Below are 21,786 nucleotides of genomic sequence, written 5' to 3' on the forward strand. Positions count from 1 at the left end.
GTACCAATGTGATTTATCTTTTTTGTTCACGTTTGTCTTTATGAAATGGTGTGCAAAATGAGGGTACAAAATATAGTTATTCTCCTTAATAATAAGAGTTAATGAATAATGTAAAGTATATATATATATATATATATATATATATATATATATATATATATATATATATATATATATACATATATATATATATATATATACATATATACATATATACATATATACATATATATACATATATATATATACATATATATATATATATACATACATATATACATACATATATATATATATACATACATATATATACATACATATATATACATACATATATATATACATATATATATATATACATATATATATATACATATATATATATACATATATATATATACATATATATATATATATATATATATATATATATATATATATATATACATTCCTGTTATCAAGATTTCATTTGCTAGACAAACGTAGACATTATATACCCCTGCTGGCAGTGAGGCAGATTGAGAGCAAAATGGTCCAATCATAGAGCTGAGCGCATATATTCTGTTCTCTGATTGGTCGGGTGCCCTGACATCGTTCATCAGTTTCCCAAGCAGGAAGTAAAATTAACAACATGTTCAACCAGTCACGTTCCAAAGACACTTCCACAAAAAGTTCCTGGCGTTCATTGTTCGTTATAATCATGTAGGTTTTATTTATATTATTTTTTATCTTTTTTAACACGGCTCACAACAGTAATAAAAAGAAGTGCCATCTTGCAAATAACTGTGGCATTTTACTTCTGCGTGAAAAAGTAACTTTGTGTTTTAGCGTGAACGTGTGGGAGTATGATGTCTAATAGCTGCTTGTGTGTTTTGGCATTTCAGTGTATAATGCATGTGTTTAACTGCGTTTTGGCAGCAGGTTGTGATGTGATGTCTGCCAGCGGTTCTTGTGTGCTCCGTGAAGTTACTCTCAGCTCGCCAGTGGGGGAAATCCTGCTGAGCGGCTGCGAGAAAGGAGTTCATACCATTAATATCAAACTGGGAACAGAAAAGGACGAGAGGTAACCCTCACAAACATGACACAGACTGTCAGCCCGTCCTAACATGCAATACACACGTAAACAGTAGTGCTGCTAATAGTGAGGGAAACGAAGCTATTCGAAATTCTGAATCATTTGAATTTGATTCAGATTAATCTACACATTCAGTGCATTTTCAGCAAATTGTCCTTTGTTCTTTAAATGTTTATCCTGTTGTAGTGTACAGCCTGTTGGCCGGTCAGAAATGAGTCCTGAGTTACAGCACTGTGTTGACTGGCTTCAGTGCTACTTCATGAAACCCGAGTCTGTCAGTGCACTTCCTTTGCCTACTTTACACAATCCGCTAATGCAGAATGGTTAGTCACATACACAAACTACTCCACTACACATGTAGTTCACTTAAAGCAAAAACAAGTATTTTAAGTGCCACTGTTTTCCTCCCTCTCTCTCTTACTTAGACTCTTTTAAAGCACATGTGCTGTGGACTCTGTTTAAGGAAGTGGGACTTGGTAAAACGGTCTCCTACAAGCAGCTTGCTGAAATGATCGGGAATCCAAAAGCTGTGCGAGCTGTGGGTTCAGCCATGAAGAATAACCCGGTGAGTTTGTTGCAATGATCATGACAGATTGATTTATCTTTATTTATCTATTTTTTTCTCATTTGATGCAGTCATTTGTCTGTTGTTCACTCAGATTCCCCTGATCGTGCCATGTCACCGGGTGCTGCGTAGTTCAGGGGACAGTGGCTCATATATGGGAGGAAAGGGAGATGATATTAAAGTCTGGCTGCTCACTCATGAAAAAAAAGCATTGGTACTCAATGCATCAAAGAGTGAAAAATCTTTTTGATGGACCCCAAAACCACTTCACACTGCTTCTCAGTTTTATTTTATTTATTTAAATTTATATTGATTGGACAAATTATATCAAACTTTAGCAAACACAGTCTTTGTTATAATCCATATATTGTCTATGGCAGTTAATTAGTTAGTTTTTTTGCTTTAATTGCAGTATGCAGTTTTTTTTTTTTTGATTATTGTGTTTTTGAGAATAAGTTTGGTTAACTACTTGTTCTGGTTGTCACTTACATTGACATTGTCAAAATTATCATTTAGAGTTATATAAGAAAATGTATAAGCTAATAAACAGCTCTTTAAAGCAAAAATGTAACCACATATATAAATGTTTTCAACATTTATAATCAGAGCCATTATTAATAATTGATCTCCAGTCATAACTTATAATAACTGCGCACCAATTCACCATATTAGAATGATTTTTGAAAGATGATGTGGCACTGAAGACTGGAGTAATGGCTGCTGAAAAATCAGCTTTACCATTACCTGAATAAATTATATAAAAAATATATTCAAATAGAAAAAATAAGTTATTTTGATAGTTTTTTAATATTTTAATATTTATTTATTTTTGCATGTTATATTATTAGTTTATTATATTAATAATAGGTTTTTGTGTGCTTCTCCATAATGTGTCTAACCTAATGCAAATTCAGTTATTCTCTTGAGCACAAATACCAAAGATTTCAGATGAAATAGTCTGAGCTTGCATACAAACACCTCCACTTGCAATCTCTAGTTCTTTCTCAGTGTCAGACGGACAGTCATGATCTCTTTAATAGGAGGGTGAAGGACGGGCTTCCCTGGGGAGATCTCCACAGTCAGTGGTGTGATACTGTTTTATATTGTGTTTTATCATGTGATATGAGCTGCTTCCACTGCCTCAGGCTTTGCTGAGCTTTCACTATACTTCACATATGGTATTATGTCACCTTGCAAAAGAACTATGTGAACTATGAGGAGCTTTTGAGCAAAGCCATCAGTACCAGAGGTGTAAAGCCATCTCAATCAAAGTCCATATAGACGATATGTTTGAGAAAGTGCATGTTCAGTTGCTAACAGCTCAGCTATTTGACCACATGTGCGTCTTAATAATGTGTATTATCGACACACTTTTATTGAACCTTAGTGATGTAATTGGTTTAATGAGATGAACTCAATGCTTTAGTCAGTTAAGCACAATCAGGCCAACTGATATACCTAAATAATTGGCAAGTTTTTAGCATTACACTTGAATTCAGTTTTCATAGTCAACACAGTTTTAATCAAATTACTCAGTGCTTTGAAAATGCCGAAATATCATACTAACAAATGCAATGAGATAACAGGTTGGCTAGGCTAACTTTTGTAAACACTCATGATATATTTATTGGCCACAACAAATGTAATCGGCTTCAGTCTTAAATATAACATATGTTGAATTCTAATGAGGGCATACATTATAAATAATAATAATTCTGAAATCACTGTTGACATATCCAGATAGCACCACCACGCGAAAAAAAAGTTAGGATTTGTACTTGTTTTTTGTCCATTTTGGGAAAAAGTACTTTGGTTATTTGGTCAGTTACTGCAACATTTGCTCCAGCTTCGCTCACATTTAATATCTATTTTGAACAAACTAGGCATACTACTTATTTACATTATATATACCTCCAATACAGTTTATTTCTTAAAACCAAATTAATAGGATATTTCAGCAGGACTCAATAAAACATGTTGTTCCCAGGGAATAAAACTGAATTGTATTCTCATAGGCTCCAAGGGTTTATCATCATGTTTTATGCTTTTAATCTCTTCCTCGTCTGTTGGGAAATCTCTGTTCTTTCAGAGGCAAACCTTCAGCGTCCACCTCACTCACCTATAATCATTATAGAAGGACATTAATGATCAGTTTCACACTGGGAAATTAAGCTGTGGATGTTTTCCAATAATAAAGAGAAACCGTCATAAACTTACTATGTGTATCGTTGAAAGCCGCTCCATTGGACTGTCCACGGGAATAGACAGTACTGCATCACCAGAATCCATCATCTGACAAAGACAGATTTTCACTCTGTTAGTTCTGACACATCTTAGTACTTTGGATATTTCTTTAGATTTTCATGGCCTCCCCGTGTTCCAACACTTCTCTGATACCCCTGCTAAAAAGGACCAAAGTTGACATGCAATGGGATGGACAGACATTCGGAGGCAGATGAGAACAAGAGGATAAGCTCACCCTGAATGTTGCCTCCACTTCACCAACACTTCTCTTTCCACCAGGAAGCCAACCGTATGACCAGTGCTGGCAAAGACTAACCTCCAACACACAAGCTAACATTAGCAACTGGACCAGCACCATTCCTTTCCCCTCCATGCTAAAACTGAAACAAAGACATTTGATATCAACACTGCACTCTCATATAAACAGTTATGATCTTTGGGTGGGTTGTTTAGTTTTAGTTGAGATATTATATCCAGTTCAGATTCTTACAATGGGAAAATACAGTGTTCATTCCTTTGATTTTATAAAACCTAATTATTAAGATGGTGCCGGTCTGATGCAAAACCACTATATGTATAGTGAAGGTACAATGCAATAGTATTCAACCCCACTTTCTAACAACAGATCCACAGAAACCATTCAAACATGTCCATAAATTCTATACTTTCTCTTAATGTAAATGTTCATGAAAAGGAAATCAAGTCTATTTTACTTTTAAGAGATTAAAGTGGTGGGTGAACGTATATGGATATAACAGTTTATTGTACCGTCTTTTAAAAATGATGGTCAGCTAAGATTTATAATACAAATTATGTACGTTTTTAATTCTAAACTGGCACATTTATCACAGTCTGTCTAGATGTTCAGAAAACAAAACCGAATTTTGATAGTATACAGAATGTCTTACCTGCTGTCTTTGTTCAAGATGAAATGTGTTGTTCTTGGTCTCCTTTATACAGTCCTCCTAAAATGAGTTGTATTGTTATGTCGTCATCTGGAGACTCACAACCACAGGTGCAGGTTTCTCTCTAATCCATGCTCTAATGCACACCTGGGGCTGGATTTCAAAACCTGAAAAATAACTGTCAGGGGGGCCAGCTAATGGACCTGTTAACCCTGAGATAAATTAAATAATGCCTTTGAATGGTTCAAACAGACTCTCAGATGGTCACATCAACACACAAGGGAACAGATTCACTATATATAAAGGCCAAAAGAGGCAATGGATGTGTCAGACAAAGACTGAGTCATCTGATAGACAATTAAGTATTTGCTGGGGACTTTTTTTTAAACAGACCTACATAAAAATATATTAACTAACTAACTAACAAACAAACTAACTCACTAACTAAAAAATTATCTGTTACATAATTGTTTGCTCACAAACCTTTTTTATGTTCTGTATGTGTCCAACTTTGATATAATATTTGTATATTTATATGAAAGTACTGACTAAACAACCAACCAAACAAGCAGGTCAATTCATTCTCTTTTAATGTATTGTTGTTGTTTTATTAGTCATTTTTCTATAAGTAATTAATTGTATTTGTATATACACTAAAAGTTTGTTTAGTGTGACTTTTTTATGAAATTGAATGGTTTTTGTATAATAAAAATGTAAGCAAAACACTATGTGAAATATTATAACATTTTAAAATAACTGTTTTCAATTTTAATCTATTTTATCCCTGTGATGGCAAGCAGAATTTTCAGCATCCATTACTCTAGTTTGCTTTTAAAATGCTGATTTGGTGCTCAAGAAACATTTTTAAAATAGTTTTGTTGCTTAATATTTTTGTGGAAAGTGTGATATTTATTCAGGATTTTTATATAGATAGATATATAATTTAATTTAATATAATATATATTTATTTTCTTTTTTGGGGGGGGGGGGGGGGGGGGGAATATTGTATTTTTTTATACCATAGTCGCTTTAAGGTATTCTATAGATTTTGTTTATAATCAGATTTAATTTTTTTTTTTTTTTTTTTGTATTTTGTGAGAAAATCAGTGGTCAAATAACTCAAAATGACCCTTATTTTGAACGGAGGACCTGTATCCAAAACTACATCACTTCCTGGGCGTGTAAGGAAAGTCCCGCGAGCTTGAGCTCCTACATACGTCAAGCTGTCCACATGGTCGCCACAATAACGCGTTTATTAATGAAGCTGTCGCATAACTAGTAAAGTATCACAGGTAATCATCTGCATGAACACGTATTTAAAATGTTGTGTAATTACTGTGATGTATAGCGTTCGATAGACGCGTTTCAGGAATCCCTAGTCTAGTGACATAACCTATGATGCTCCCTTCCAGATTCCAGGGTATAAGGATACATCAATATGGATGTTTTGAAAAGACCTCCTATCCCCGAAGACGCGGTCCAGTATCAGCTGTTTCTGGTTCACCCCGAATCATCAGACGCAGAAACTCATGAAAGATTCCTCCAGCAGATCCTGCAAAACATCCTCGCTGAGCTCGCCCCCCTCCTGGTGCAGTACATCTGGCAGCATCAGCCCTTCAATCTAAGATACCACCCTGAGAAAGGTATTATATATGTCAGTTTATATATATATATACGCTCTAAAATTGATTTTGCATTGCTACAAAACAGTTATACGCAATATGCATCTTCATTTACTCTCCATAGGAGCTGTGCCTGCGCACCTGGGCGGTGTTACTGAGTTTGGTGATAATGTGGAGGACGAATGGTTCATCGTTTACCTGCTCAAACGCATCACATGCACCTTTAGTGATATAGCTGCTGCCGTCTATGATAATGATGGACAGTTTCTTCTGATTGAAGCAGCTGAACACCTGCCAAAGTGGCTGGATCCTGACAGCAGTGAAAACAGGGTTAGTATTACTATTTATAGTATAGTAATATGATGGTTTTACCATGTTTTATTTGAATACTCCAGTAATGCCATGGTACTCCTTGAAGTACGTTAAGATGGTAATCTTTTTGAAATAGCGTCTGTCATATTTCTTTTTGATGTGAGCGTGAGTTGAACTTGAATATCATCCAATATTGCAGTAACTTACTTTTATGTTTATTAACAAAATTAACTGGAAACGGTATGCTGTAAAAAATTGTATCGATCCAATCTTATGTTTTAAGCAATGTTTCTGGAGCTTTCATTTCCAAGTTTTCTGAAATATTGGATTATTATAGTAGACTTTATTCACAATTTTGAATTCCACGTCAATATAAAGAAATTAAGTGGCTCTTACACATTTCGTACCATGGTATAATCAGTTTGATTCCAGCACCAATAACAGTTTTTACTAATCTGTGATAGATGGTTATTATCATTTTTAGGGGGAAAAACAAATACTTTTTTTGTTTTTAAAGGTAAGGATGTTCTTTTTATCATCATGAGGTGCATATATACTGTTCCCATTGGCTAATCAGTTTTTCTGTCCTGTTATATCTTTCTCAGGTGTTCCTGTACCGGGGAGAGCTGCACATATTACCCAACAGCACACGTTCTGGAGAGGTTGGCTGGCCCAGAGACTCAGTGCCTACTGTGGAGCAGGCTCTAGAGGTGCTGCATTCACACACTGAGAGCTGTTTAGCCAAACAGCCCATATGTGCCGCTCTGACCAAGAGGCTTGATGGGTGAGAGTGACATTATGGTTTTAAACAAGTAATTACATTGTTTCTATTTTGCCACTGTATCTTTATTTCTAGCTTTTACCCAGTCATTTGTGTATGCTTGTAGGTATCCAGATAAAATCCAGCAGAATTTCCACCGTGCCCACTGTTATGTGCCTGTGGGCATTGCTGTGGTTTTGTCTAGGAGGCCTGACCTTATAGCCCCTGCCGTGTCTGCTTTCTATCTGCGTGACCCTGTTGACCTCCAGGCCTGCCGAACTTTCCACACGTTTACTCCTGACACTAGAGTTATGGCATCCGTAAGAAGATGTCTAAATTTTGTTCTGAATTTATCTTTATAAGGGAAATACTTCTTACCAAGCCCAAACATTTGAACAGTAGTTTAACCTGATGAAAGTTTTGAAAACTTCTCCTGTTCCCCTACCCCTTTCCTGAAGGTAAAGTTTACTCGCTGCTTGTACGCACAGCTGCAGCAACAGAGTTTTGTTCCAGACCGTCGGAGTGGTTTCACGCTTCCTGTCCACTCTCATCCCCAGTACAGAGCTCACGAGCTGGGAATGAAACTGGTGAGTTCATGGCATGCGGTGTCTTGTTCTCCAGTCATGTATTGCAGTTTGTCTCTTAAAGGAGTGAACATCTGTTTATCCAAGTATTCTACCGTTGGAATTTGAATATGCTCAAAAATAAAAATTTTCATGTTACATATGTTTTTATTTTCTGTTCATGTCTAAGGCCCATGGTTTTGAGATCCTGTGCTCCAAGAGTGGACAGTCTGCATCCGAGAAAGAGTCTTCAGTCAGCAGTAACCCACTATGGAGAGGCTTTTTAGATAGTCTTAAAAAGAATGGATACTTTAAGGTAGGAATGTGTTTCTGTGTTCAAAATACTCAAATGAAGCAGATGATGCAAAGATTCCTTTGCCTGAGAGAAACAAATTTAGTAAAACATAAACTCCTCATTCATTTGATCTGTGTGAATCCATATTTTTGTGAAACCAGGGGGAACTAGAAGGATCTGTTCGATACAAAGACCTAATGACATCAGCAGAGAGTTTCTTCAGACAGTCTGTAACCAGCACTCACCGGTGAGAGTGACTTTTTCATTGTCACAGTTAGGGTTGTTCACTTTAACCGGTTAACCGACCGTTAAGAATTTTGACCGATTAATGCAATCAGTTAAACGGTTTAAAAAGTCATTTATTTATTTATTTTCTGTAATTTATCAAAATATTTTAAGAAGTTATAGCAACATAAATGACAAGCCAAAATTAATTAATTTTGGCTAAAACGAAGCTGGGTCTCTCATTTGACACAATATCAAATGTTTCCGTATTTGCAATGTATTTTAATGACAAATTATTATTTATTATAGCTACTTCACTAGCGTTGCTATATCTACGTAAAACAAAATGTTTTGCATAATATCATGTCGGTACAGTGAAAACGCTTAACAGTTCAGATTTTACTACATTTTTATTTTTCCATATTTTTGACTGACTCTATTACGAAAATGAACAGGCTGCATTGTCAACAGCTAAACTTTGTGCGCGCATGCGGTGTCAGCATAATCAGTAAATTTTTTCCTTCTAACAGTGGAAGCAACTTCTCCTTTTAGTCAGAAGGATAGTCTGAACTGTAAATGGTTTGCCTTTATTTGTGTACATTCAAAATAAAAACAAATCTTTATGCGTAAAATAATCTTAAAAATAGGATAACAGTATTTTAACTAATCGCAAGGGCTGAATAATCAATCAAATTCTATTGATTAATCGGTGGAATAATCGACGATTAGTCGATTAATCGTTCTAATAATCGTTAGATTAATCGATTATCAAAATAATCGTTTGTTGCAGCCATAATCACAGTCACAGTTCAAAATCAAGTTCATTTAACTTCATTGTGTGTGGAAATGCACTGGGATTTATGTCTGTACTGTAAATACAGTATGTGTTGAAATGTTTGTGGTCAGTTAGAAATGAATACTTTTTTTATTATTATTCATTAAGGATGTAGTAAATTGATCAAAAGTAATGGCAAGACATTTTAGGATTTGTTACAAATAAATGCTGTTCGTAAAAAAAAAAAAAAAATATATATATATATATATATATATATATATATATATATATATATATATATATATATTATTGCAGTTTCCTTTAAACATTAAACAACTAATAGCACTACTTATTTCAAGATTTGTAATAAGAAATGTTTCTATAGCACCAAATTAGCATATTAGAATGATTTTTGGAGGACTATGTGACAGAACATTTATTTTGTATTGTAGTTGTATCTTAAAATGTTGTTGTTTACTGTCTTTTTATCAAATAAATGCAACCTTGGTGAAAATATGACATGACAAAAAAAAAAAAAAAAAAATCTTATTGACCCCAGACGTGTCAACTGTAGAGTCTCATGTTACTCTTTCTAAAGCCCTGCTATTCAGAATCCTGGTCAAGAGATGTTGAAAGTCTTGGAGGACACCTCCTACAGTTTGGAAGATCTAAAAAATCAAGAGGCACATCTACCACCAGAGGACAGTATGTACCATATTATCTATCAAATATTGAGACTAATCTAGCCCGTGAATTAAGAACAAAAATGATTTCAGTCTTCTGTGAATTCTCTCAATCTCCCTCTGTAGGTGATGTATGGTTAGACATCACACCTCAAGAGCTGGAGAGACTGCTCGAGGAGAGAGGGGGTCGAGGGGTGAGCGATGGCACTTGCAAAACAGCAAAACCTGATGAGGAGCTTCAGGAGGAAGAAGCTGGCTACAGTCTGATAGCTGTAACGCAAGGCATGAAGAACTTCATCAATGCCATGTCCTCTCATGAAGGAGCTGAAATACCTAGGTAATGATATTCCATCTGAATAATTGTCAATACTCCAGTTATTATTGTACCATCATGATAGTTTGTCTTTCTTTGCTTTTTTTTTTTTTTTAAGTTCTTGCTTGGCTCAGCCCTTCAGCTTTGATCCAGATACAGTAACCAGTGCACTTGATAGACTTCTAGGTGAGTGTGATTTACAGCTATATTAGATCTAAATCATTCCCACTTTTGACAAATATTTTAGTTTTATATTTTTAGTTAAAGCCAGTTCATTTTTTTGGAAATCAAATATATGCCTTTTTTATGCCCAGTTTAATTGCCCAGTGCCACACTAGTGTTTGAGTGATACAGATTTTTTTGATTGCCGATGCTGATATCTGCTGAAATCCAATGTAAATTAGGGGTTGCACCGACTTCAATGGTCTGCCATGACGCTTTAAGATGTCGACTAGTCGCCGGTCCTATAGATGGTGGAACAGGATAAATCTTTGAAGGACTTCCAACATTTATGCTCCATTTTCAAACAGTTAAAATAATATACATACTATAAAAGCACTCCACATGCATGTGTGATTATATTACTGGATGCTCGAAATTGAACGGGAGAACGCACATTCTAAACAGCTTATTGTACAGGTAAATTAATCGCTGTTCTAATCTAACCTGCTGCACTGTAAGACACACACACAGACTACAGACAGCAGCTCGTACGTCATGTGCAGATCACTCGCGCACAGAATCATTCAGCGCTGTTCTGTGATTTCTCAGTAAAATTGCTTGGAAACTGAAATGTTCTGTAATTTATTTCTTAACAACTAAATCCCATAGCTTCACTAGTAGAGATGCTGCCAGGTAGAATTAATTCACACACACAGCCTCTCTCAGTAATGCATTCATATGAATGTAATTTTTACTGTGCTACTTTATCTGTATCTGATTTAAAACGAGCAGAAATCTGTGAGAAATATAACGATCCAAAGACAAAAGAACTGATAAATATGAGCTGTTATAGGAGCAAGATATGTACACAGCGCTGTGTCATATGCCATAGCTGTGCAAAAGGTTTTTTTTTTACAGCTCCAAGCTTATGTTCATTAATGATGTCATCAGCGACTAGTCTACTTCGACTCTATTTTCATCACAACTTAAAAAAAATCACTAGTCATTCAAGCCCTAATGTATATGATATCACAGTTTAATTTACAATAGTTTTAATACTTTCATAACAATTGCTTTAATTCATATTATTACTTTGCATAATATTTAGTAAAATATAAATAATTTGCAAATGAATACATTTGAAAACAAGAATTTGACCAGGAAAAAAACCTCATCTTTAAAATAAACATTTATTCATATAAAACTTCTTTATTCTGTCTATAATCCTATTACAATATATATATATTTTTAAATATGAACCAACACTGAGTACTGGCGGTAGTTAAGAAAGTATTAAAAGTAAAAAAAGTAGTAAAAGTATTAAAAAAGCGCTCATGCGCTGGTGTTCTCACTGGTGTCAAAATAACCACAAAAATGTCCCACTTCTGATTTTTTGGACAAATGGAAAAAAAAAACGTTTTTGCTGAAATCAGTCATTAAAAAATGCTAGAAATCAGCAGACACATAGGTCAACTACTAATCTGCATTAACCACAAAGCATTAATAATTTGCACTTCATATTTTACAGGAAGAAAGGATGATGAGTTAGACTCTGATGACTTTGAGGATGATGACGAAAAGGACGACAGTGATGTCGAGGATGAAGGAGTGCAGAATTGCGGGCAGGCAGGTGCAGAGGATCTGGACAATCTGAGGAAATACATGGATGAAATGGACCAGGAACTGCAAAGCACAAATATTGGCAGAAGTTTTACACAGAATAACAGAGTGAGTCTCCACAGATGTTGTTTATCCTGTGCACGTAACCTTGTGAGAACTTTTATTGGATTTATTTATTCTCCCCTTTCCTTATAGACCAGTAATAAAGCAGATGCATCTAAAAGCTCAATGGCCGATTCCGGGTCAGAGCTTGTTGAGGAAGAAATCCAGCCAATTGATGTGGATCTCAACCTGGTTTCAAATTTACTAGAGTCTCTCGCTTCTCAGGCGGGGCTTGCTGGGCCTGCATCCAACCTACTGCAGAGTCTTGGCATCCACATCCCACCTGATGCAGATCAGTCATGATATGTCAAACTGAAGTGGGAAAAATCAACTTACAGAGACTTATCACACACTAAACACGCACTCAGCGTTCCTTCACCTAGTGAACATCAGCAGTTCCTCTATCAGATGGCTATATTTATGGTGTTCTGCTCCACACCCAGAACTGAATTGTGAATTATTACATCCCAGCATTGGTGTTGCCTTCAACACCGAGCACTTCCCTAAAAATATGAACTGGGAATTTCTTCTGTTAGAAATTGTTTATCATGTTGTTCTGAATTAAATATGACTTCATCTTTTTTGAATAAAGATATTTTTCTGTTGTTTGTTTTATTAAGATGTTGAGATTAATCAAGCCAACAAGTATGAACTACAACCGAAAATACGAGCCACGGCTATCAATCAGAGAAAAAGAATAGGGATATTTCACAATGCTTATCTATGCTGGGATTACTGATAAACTAAACAAACTGCATGCTCGTATAACATTAACCAAGGTTTACAGATAAGTCAATCATGACTGATTTGATGCAAAGCCTGGACGCTGTGATGCTGAACTTTTTTAACCTTAAGATTCGGGCAGACTTTGGCCAGTGCTGGTAGCAATACAAATAGCTCTTCGGATCTTTTGTGATCTGTATCTGCGTTAAGTACTGGTTCCATCACAAAGAAACGGTGCTGGAAATGTGATAATTACATTTATACCAAAATATGACAAGAAAAACCGAAACACTTGGGAATTTGGTTTAGTCATGAGAAAGCCTCATCAATAGTTTTATTTGCTCCAAACATTAACAATAATACTGTAGTTGTACTGTATATTAGGAGCTACATAAAAACATGAGTCACAGGTTTTCTTTTTGAACAGTATATCACTACTGTAATAAAGTTAAATTCTTGTATTGCAGTTTATAGCTGTGATTTCTACAAACCATGCATTTTACCAGTGGAAGGCTCCTCTGGTCTATGTTTGTAAGGTTATTTTAAAGTGAATGACATACTTGGGTAAATTTCACAAAGCTTGTCAAGAACATGCTTAGATCATATTTCACCCTCAAAAATATATATTTTGCATAAAAAATTAAGCAATTTTAGGACCTTTAAGGTTGGTTATTTTTGCATTTTGGATTATTTTTATGAAACTTAAGCACATTCTACATTCTCATTACTGTAAGGCACTCGTAGGTTTTATTTTTTAGTTTGTAATTTTAACTATAGATGAATATATTCCTGTCTGATTTTTAATAGACAACCATAACAATTTTTCATTGCTGTAATGGGAATTAAGAATTGTGGTTTAGGATATACCCTAAAGGTCCCAAAAAGGCTTCCACTTCTTTATGCAAAAAGAAAAAAATATATATAATTTTATATTATAATTCTTTCTCAGAACATCCAGCTGATACATCGAAAAAATAATACAGTCTTTACGAAAAAGCTTGTCAGAGAAACCTGTATTTTACCTTTATAATTTAATTCAGAACTGAAGTATCAGCGCCTTCATGAAAACACCCCATTTGCAGGATGTGTGTCTTAGTTGTGTTGTACTTTCAGGGCAAGCGAAGAAAGGAGTCGCACATCAGTGCTTGCTGGTAGTATTACCAGATTAATTAATTATAATTAGCATGTGAATATGAGGCTGTCATGCCTATATAAATTAAGTTCTAATACTGTTTTTATCAATCATGGTATCAGGTATTTGATTGGTTATTCTACATTAACTGTTCCTCTTCAGAATGATCTACACTCTGATTGGTTTATGTGTCCTATAGCAGACTGAACAGGGGTAGAACCAGCCCTCTGGTCGCATGCAGCACGGCTGCTGGGAGAGCAGAAAAATACAGTGCTGTTAAATCCACAAAGAGAAGCTGCACAGCACCCAGCAGTAACATCCCGAGCATGTATCCCAGAAACAGCAGACTGTGCCAGTTGCCAAGAATCAGTGCCTTTGGTCCATCAGGGTGCAACACACATAGAAACCCTAATAAGAGGGTACGTGTCACTGTCAGAGTGTAGTAAAGGTCAAAGGTCGAGGTATGGCCTCGCTCCGTTTGGGAGACTTTGGCTAGCCAGGCAAGAGAGAGGCTGTGGAGGACAAGGCTGAGGGGAGAGAAGACATACTCCAGCGGCTCCATCGCATGAAGTCCTTTACATGCTGAAAAGACAAAAATTAATGACATAAAAAAATGGCCTATTCCTCTTCCCAGATATTTGAAGCAATCATGCACTGAAAAAATAAATCAGAAACAAATTTTAATTAGAAATTGCTAGTAAATTTCACAGCAGGGTGCATTTTTAGCACTGTTGGTTCCTTTTTTTTTTTTTTTTTCATTTTGAGAATATTCTTAAAGACCAGATGACTTTTAACAAACATTCTATTAACAATCCTGGAATAATATTCATATAACTTTGAAAGAACCTTGTATGAACATCAGTCATAGTTCTGAGAATGTTCCCTGAAAGCTGGGTAACAACTTCTGAGCTCACAACAGCTGCTTTTAAAGGTTTATATATTACCATTTATATTCGATAATTTTTACCCGACTGTTGCAAAGGACAGAAAGTAACATCAAATTAGACATGAACAGTGTACCTGTGATGGTGACTGAGGCAAAAGTGAGCACAGTCAGAAAGCAGGAGACATGGATGGAGCCTGGCATACTCAGTGCAAACAGGTGACCCAAGCTCACACTGACCATTGGGAGGAAACGGGCGATTAGCGGGAACAGGCCAGAGTGGGAATAGGCTTCAGCCCATATGGCCAGAACGCACTGGACGCTCCCACAGACCGCCGGCACAAACAAACGCTCACCCAGCCTCAGTGAAAAAGGCTTCAGGTGGATCAGCCCCACACCGTGCAAAGCTAGCAGTGCCAGGAGATTTAAAAATACCTGAGTGGAAGGAAGCAAAAGCAAGAGGAAGTTCACATGCCTAAAAACACACTGGAGATTAAAACTTGATGCACAGTGCCATAAATAAGCATAGAGTTATATACCACTGACTTTTCATGTGTACCTAAGAAAACCACTTTCAGAGGACAATGATAAACATAAATGATAACATGACATTTAAGCAGAAACAGTTGTATCACACTATTTTAAACAACATTTGACCATCTTTATGACTATTATACATGCAGTTTTATGACCACATTGAATGCACTGAATATTTGTCACACTGCAATACTACTGAACTGAAAAAGTGAACTCCAAAAATGAATTATTGAGAAAAGGCATACAAATCAGCTCTTTCCCTTGTATATACAGTATAGCCAATGCAGATTGTGAGATTGCATAGAAAAGCTGGGATTCAAAATCTAATTTAAGCTGCTGTTTTACAACATGAAAATTAAAGGGAAGCTCTAATATGGTCAAAAAAGCATATACACGGTCCGGACAACTTCTACATGCGTCTACATTATACATAAATTCTGGTACATTCCATGTTTTCTAAAGTCACACAATATATTTCTATCAGCCAAGCTGCTATTCAGTGGAAAAATTTCCATTCAAACATGATATGTCAATTTGTATTATTTTAGGATTATGTCAAATGGACCATTATGTAAAGTTCTAAAGAGGATCGTGCATATATATCATATGATCAGTGTTAAGTATATCTCAGTGTGTACATAGATTGTTTGTAGGGTGTAAAGCACAAGCCAGGGCAGCTCTCTGAATAATCATTAGGTGTGTTATGACGAGGACTTTAAACTGGTGAATTCATTTTACTGTTTGTGTTTGAATGTTATGGCTGGCTATGTGTTCAAGATGCAAATGGAATATCAGGGGCTGACAAATGGAAGATTTGAGGTTAAAATGTATGTTTAAAGTGAGGTCAAAGACTGAGAATACTAGTGAAATATATATAATGTTTCATCATTTTAAAATCTTAAACGTTTGTTTATTTCCAAGTTTAAACAAACTGCAAAATTTATTTGTGAGAAAATGACAGAATTGTTTATATTTTTTTAAGCTTTGCCTTAAATCTAATCTTTTCTGAATAACTGAATTAAATTAGATACCTTAAAACCAGTCTTATTTTATTGAGATTCTATTTATAATATCATTCCGATACTGCTATAGTTTCTATTAATATTTTAAATCAGTTTTTATTTTTATATTTTTTTCAGTTTTAATGATTTTATGCATAATTTTAAACTAAATTAAAATTATTAATGTTGCTTTGGCAATTAGCTAAAATAATTTATATTTATTTCAGTTAACTTTTTTTTTTTCAAGTAACAAAAAAAAAATCAAGTTTTTAGTTTTAGTTAAATGTGCAGTAGGAGATCTTGGAAAATGCTTACTGAAAGCGAACGTCCCACCCTCCCTGCAATCGCTGTCCAAACACACGCCCCTTGAGCGCATATACGCTCACAGACCAGAATACCAGAGACAACATTACTACAATAGGCCAGGGTCCTATCTGCAATTTAACCCATCCGAAGTGCACACACACAGCAGTGAACACACACAAACCATGAACACACAACCGGAGCAGTGGGCAGCCATTTATGCTGCCATGCCTGGGGAGCAGTTGGGGGTTCAGTGCATTGCTCAAGGGCACCTAAATTGTGGTATTGCCTGCCCAAGATTCAAACCCACAACCCTAGGGTTAGAAGTCAAACTGTCTAACCACTAGGCCACAACTTCCCCAAAGTGATGGCTTGACCCCGACGTGATTTGAACACACAACCTTCTGATCTGGAGTCAGACATGCTACCGTTGCGCCACGAGGATAACAATGTGCTTTTGGCAATATGATGCTTTAAACAACCGCTGGTCTGATTCATTTGTAGGCAGTCCGGATTCAGTGCTAAGCCTTACATTTTATTTGGGAAACCCCCCAAAATATATGTAATTTTTAAATACTGAATTTATACTGAAAACTGAATACTGAGATTTGTGTCAATATTTTAAAACTCAACTTTCAAATATAACACTATTTTCAAACGTGCGTGTCGTCACGTCGTTAACATAATTGTGGGTGGGGCAGAAACTGACCAATCATTATTTTGACAAGTATGGTACTGTATGCACCCATAGGAAGAGGGGAAATTAAAAACTGCCTGTAATTGACCATAAAAAACTCCTGTTAAATATATTTTAAAGCACTTATATAAAGTTATAGTAAAACTATACATTTACAATTATTATCTTGTGATAAAAAAATTCATCTGGAAAATTACCAGCTTCTCACTGGGTGAATGGCTGGAAAATGGGTGGGCCTTTGCCCACCTGGGCCCACCCATAGCTTCGCCACTGCAATAGGCTACATCAGCAGTTCCCAATTCCAGTCCTCAGACCGAATGAACATTTGTTGGTCCTAAGTCTTCCACAGAATATATAAATACAGATAAATACATTTAGACCTCTTAACTTAATGAATACTATCGGGATTTGAAGAGATTTTAAACCAAGAATAACAAAAAACGTTTCTGAAGACAATCACCCATTGCACCTTTAACTATAACAACCCTATTTTAAAGTACCCACAGCTTTCTACCATGACTCCAAATGTCTTAGAAGCCAGGAAAATCCTCTGATCATTAGTTATATAAGGCAGCTTTAAATTTGCATGTTCAATATTATAAAACTGACAAATAGTTGATAAAGATGTAGCTTTGTGGGCAAGGTACCTGTATGAATGCAAGTGGCACCGCATAAGGATAGTGATACTGGGGAAGGAAGATCCTGCTTACAAAACTGTGTAGTTTATCTGCCAGAGCATACACAATCACAGCCACCAGGGCTGCAATGACCAGCAGAAGTGGCACCAGAGGTTTACACACTTCATACACACAAATTCTCAGAGCATGCGGTGTATGCATCTGCCACCATGCCGAACTGAAACACACATAGACAGACAGTACATTGATTAAGCCTAAATAGTAAGTTTTAACCCTAAATCTAAGAATATCACATTAGAGGTACTGAAGTAATATAATGGCTTAATCTCACAAGCATTAATGATAAATATGTTAATTTATGGCTACTGTTCCCAGCACATTAACAAGCAAGTATTCATATTCATAAATTTCAACTGAGCTTTGTGGTCATTAAAACTTTCAGTCTCAAATAAATTTGTTCTCACCATCTGGACACCAGATTTTGCCAGGGGTCCATACTAGTGGTCCACCCACCCCAGGACCGGTGGAGTGGAATATGTTTATTTTATTTTATATTATTTTATTAACCCCTTTACAGCATCAGGATTTGGAGGACGGATGTAAAACTACCTGCACACACACACACACAAAAAAACACTATTACAAACAAAAGTCTTCTAATATAGATTTTAGAATGTTTTTTTATATATATATAAATAAATCAAAAGCAGCATAAATAGGCTATCATGGAGTACACTGACCATTATTTTTGCCCAGTGTAATCTTCATTTCAGCCATTAACACAAAAGACGTTGCTGTATGTCTTGTTTTGTCCTGTAATAAATAATGCCAATTAGTATTGTATGTGTAATACACAAAGTCCAAAATCTTTTTATAGAAAATAACAGAATAGACATAATAGAATAGAACATTATAACATATTATAAAAACATGATTAAAAAAGTAAGCCTTTAATCATTTATGTTCCCACCCATTTTTTTACTACACAAAATAGTAAAATAAAATAAAAACATGTAAAATAAAAATAAAATATCAAAACGATAAGATAGACCAACTCACATCGTTCTATCGTCATGAGATCTTGTTATTCCTCCACGGACTGACTGACTGAAACCTGTTAAGTCTCTCATGAGGGACACGCACGAGTGAACTTTGACCCCGCTCACCCTGAGAATTTAAAAATACGAATTATTTGACCTGACTGTCGTCGGTGAGAGGTGTTTTCTCACCCGTTTATCCTGGATTTAGTCCTTCCGTTTCCCTTCTCTCTCGTCTATTGAGCGCAGTCAGTGTATATTTTTGTACCTGAGATAAGACTCTGGAGGACAAGCGGAGTTAATGATTGAATATGTCACGTCGCAGCATGAACGCGCATCACGTTGTTTGGTAAATATTTTTTCATTGCCGAAGTGGTTATGAGGTTGTGTACCAAACACACACAAAATTAACCAAGCTGGTGATTAACAATTTTAATGTTTTAAGCGTGTTAAAATATATTGTGTAGTAGGAGAATACAAGCGATTTCTAAAATGCTCTGGAACCTCCAAAATGTATTGGTTTACTGAAATTTTATGTTATGCTTGAAAGTTAATATGGCTTCCGTTTGAACTATGATCAAATGAATGCATTATAACAGAGTAAATAAAACATCCATTAGGTCTATGATTAATTACTAATAAAAGGACAAACATTTAAACATGAGGGCTTTTTTGAGGCTAGCAGCTGGATCCACAGAATAAATGAATAAATGTGGAAAAACAAGCACATTATATACAGGTGTGTGAGAATCCCACAACCCAGTACTTATTAATATATAATATATTAATAATAATATAAATATCAGTGAGAACATATCGATATGGTGACATCATCGTAGGCTATTATGGAATGGCATAGTGATGGTGGGTCAATAAATGAAAGGACATTCACCCTAAGTCATTATTTACTCACCCTTATGTCATTCCAAATATTCTAGAAAAAAAGAAATGGTTCCATTCGGGCTGTATGAGATAGTATTTTGTAGCTAGCAATACACTACCAATTAGAAAATAATTAATAACGTAGTTTTCCTCTAGATTAAGTGGTTTAGCAAGCGCAAGGTTAGGGGGTTTTGAATCCTAGGGAACAGATGTTAGGAGAAAATTGTTAGCCTGAATGCGATGTAAGTCACTTTGGATAAAAGCGTCTGCTAAAATGCATAAATTTAATTACTGTGATGTTTTTGTAAAGAATTATCTTATGGTCACCAAGGCTTAATTTATTTGATCAAAAATACAATAAAATATTATTAGAATTTAAAAAGAACTGTTTACTATTTTAAAAGTAATTTATTCCTGTGATGGGAAAGCTGAATTGTCAGGACTTTTTGATCCTTCAGAAATCATTCTAATATTCTGATTTAGTGCTCAATTATTATCAAATTATTGTTGGTGTTTAAATATTAATAATGGTTCTGATTATGATCAATGTTGAAAACTGATTCATGATGCTTAATATTTTTTTGTAAACGGTGACTCATTCCTTGATGAATAGAAAGTTCAAAAGAACAGCATTTTTGAGATCGCAATCTTTTGTGACATTACAAATGTCTTGAGTGTTACTGTTTTTTAAAGCTTATTTAGCCCAAACTTTTGAATGGTATTGTATCATGATCCCCCCCGCCTGCCCAAAAATTAAGCAGCACAACTGTTTTCAACATTGATAATAATCAGAACTGCTTCTTAGGCACCAAATCAGCATATTAGAATGATTTCTGTAGGATCATGTGACACTGCAGTATAAAGTAATGGCTGCTGAAAATGTAACTTTGCACAGGAATAAATTGCATTTTAAAATATATTACAATTTGTAGTTGTATTTTACTATTTTAAATTTCTGTTGTCTTTGCATTTTTTATCAAATGAATGAAGCTTTGGAAAGCAACATTTAAAAATTCATAATTATTACACTCCTTTGACCAGTAGCTACATTTCGCCCAGAAAAAAAAAAAAGGTTTGGTTTGTTTAGATAATGAAACTATTTGTATTATATTAAAAATATGTATGCATTTTGTTATTTGACTTTTATTCCTAAGTGTCTGCGTGTTACACTGACCTGTCATGGCCAGCTCACCCCCTGCTCATGTAGAGCACTTTACTGTCCCGCCTTACCCCGGCAACCCACTAAAATAAGGACCTGACAAAGAGGGAGGGAGAGAATAGAATGGGAAGAAAAATTATTGACACGGTGACATGCGCAGAACGATTTAACAAACACATGGAAGTAAAAATCTACACACTTTCCTGACTTTTTTGGTAGATTTTGGATGTATCAGAGCAGAGAAATGCTGTAGGCAGTGTATATTTTGCATGGTGCTGGTTTGAGTGTGTGTATCAGGATAGTTGCATTCTCTCTCTTACCTTTGGGCCCATAGAAGAGAGAGAGACAGAGAGAGCGCTTTGGATCCTGAATGATTGTGTGTAACTGCTGATTACATATAGAGTGTTTACACATCAATTGCTAAATTTCTAATGTTTTTATGTTTTTGTGTGAAAGCTTATGATTCCTGCACTTCAAGAAAATGCAAATATATAAAGAGGTTATGTGACCCCACAGCAGGTGTACAACCTCCTGAATGCTGAAGCGGCCATTCTTCACTGCATGATCCCTATT

The 21,786-nt window shown here is 35.4% G+C and overlaps 4 protein-coding genes across 8 annotated transcripts; 2 read left to right on the top strand and 2 right to left on the bottom strand.

The window, feature by feature from the left end:
- The first annotated feature begins 572 nt into the window (after positions 1 to 572).
- LOC128031671 (methylated-DNA--protein-cysteine methyltransferase) lies at positions 573 to 3,856 on the top strand. Of its 3 annotated transcripts, none has more exons than XM_052620006.1 (5): positions 573 to 702; positions 922 to 1,063; positions 1,262 to 1,398; positions 1,501 to 1,640; positions 1,735 to 3,856. In XM_052620006.1, the coding sequence occupies exons 2-5, from the start codon at positions 933 to 935 to the stop codon at positions 1,888 to 1,890; spliced, it is 564 nt and encodes a 187-aa protein (XP_052475966.1). In that variant the 5' UTR covers positions 573 to 702; positions 922 to 932; the 3' UTR covers positions 1,891 to 3,856. The 3 variants fall into 3 exon arrangements, with proteins under 3 accessions (XP_052475966.1, XP_052475965.1, XP_052475967.1); XM_052620005.1 differs by having other exon boundaries at positions 585 to 702; positions 919 to 1,063; XM_052620007.1 differs by lacking the exon at positions 573 to 702 and adding an exon at positions 790 to 811 and having other exon boundaries at positions 919 to 1,063.
- LOC128031675 (progonadoliberin-3) lies at positions 3,135 to 5,047 on the bottom strand. Its single transcript, XM_052620010.1, has 4 exons — positions 4,793 to 5,047; positions 4,120 to 4,264; positions 3,858 to 3,932; positions 3,135 to 3,759 (listed from the first exon to the last, which is right to left on the bottom strand). Exons 2-4 carry the CDS (start codon positions 4,255 to 4,257, stop codon positions 3,688 to 3,690), a joined length of 285 nt encoding a protein of 94 aa, XP_052475970.1. The 5' UTR covers positions 4,258 to 4,264; positions 4,793 to 5,047; the 3' UTR covers positions 3,135 to 3,687.
- An 872-nt stretch (positions 5,048 to 5,919) lies between these two features.
- LOC128031652 (protein ecdysoneless homolog) lies at positions 5,920 to 12,840 on the top strand. The gene is made up of 13 exons (XM_052619971.1): positions 5,920 to 6,081; positions 6,202 to 6,432; positions 6,536 to 6,741; positions 7,329 to 7,507; positions 7,611 to 7,803; positions 7,942 to 8,070; positions 8,237 to 8,362; positions 8,503 to 8,588; positions 9,940 to 10,046; positions 10,151 to 10,361; positions 10,456 to 10,523; positions 12,028 to 12,227; positions 12,315 to 12,840. Exons 2-13 carry the CDS (start codon positions 6,228 to 6,230, stop codon positions 12,522 to 12,524), a joined length of 1,920 nt encoding a protein of 639 aa, XP_052475931.1. The 5' UTR covers positions 5,920 to 6,081; positions 6,202 to 6,227; the 3' UTR covers positions 12,525 to 12,840.
- Positions 12,841 to 13,243: 403 nt separating this feature from the next.
- On the bottom strand, positions 13,244 to 19,343 carry LOC128031668 (uncharacterized). Of its 3 annotated transcripts, XR_008188125.1 has the most exons (7): positions 19,195 to 19,343; positions 18,876 to 18,948; positions 18,600 to 18,744; positions 18,145 to 18,352; positions 17,695 to 17,837; positions 15,097 to 15,394; positions 13,244 to 14,658 (listed from the first exon to the last, which is right to left on the bottom strand). XR_008188125.1 is itself a non-coding variant. In XM_052620002.1 (6 exons), exons 3-6 carry the CDS (start codon positions 18,629 to 18,631, stop codon positions 14,270 to 14,272), a joined length of 864 nt encoding a protein of 287 aa, XP_052475962.1. In that variant the 5' UTR covers positions 18,632 to 18,744; positions 18,876 to 18,948; positions 19,195 to 19,343; the 3' UTR covers positions 13,244 to 14,269. The 3 variants fall into 3 exon arrangements, 2 of the variants coding, with proteins under 2 accessions (XP_052475962.1, XP_052475961.1); XM_052620002.1 differs by lacking the exon at positions 17,695 to 17,837 and having other exon boundaries at positions 18,208 to 18,352; XM_052620001.1 differs by lacking the exon at positions 17,695 to 17,837.
- Between the last annotated feature and the right edge of the window lie 2,443 nt (positions 19,344 to 21,786).

This window comes from Carassius gibelio, chromosome A17, assembly GCF_023724105.1.
Source record: "Carassius gibelio isolate Cgi1373 ecotype wild population from Czech Republic chromosome A17, carGib1.2-hapl.c, whole genome shotgun sequence".
Classification (NCBI taxonomy): domain Eukaryota; kingdom Metazoa; phylum Chordata; class Actinopteri; order Cypriniformes; family Cyprinidae; genus Carassius; species Carassius gibelio.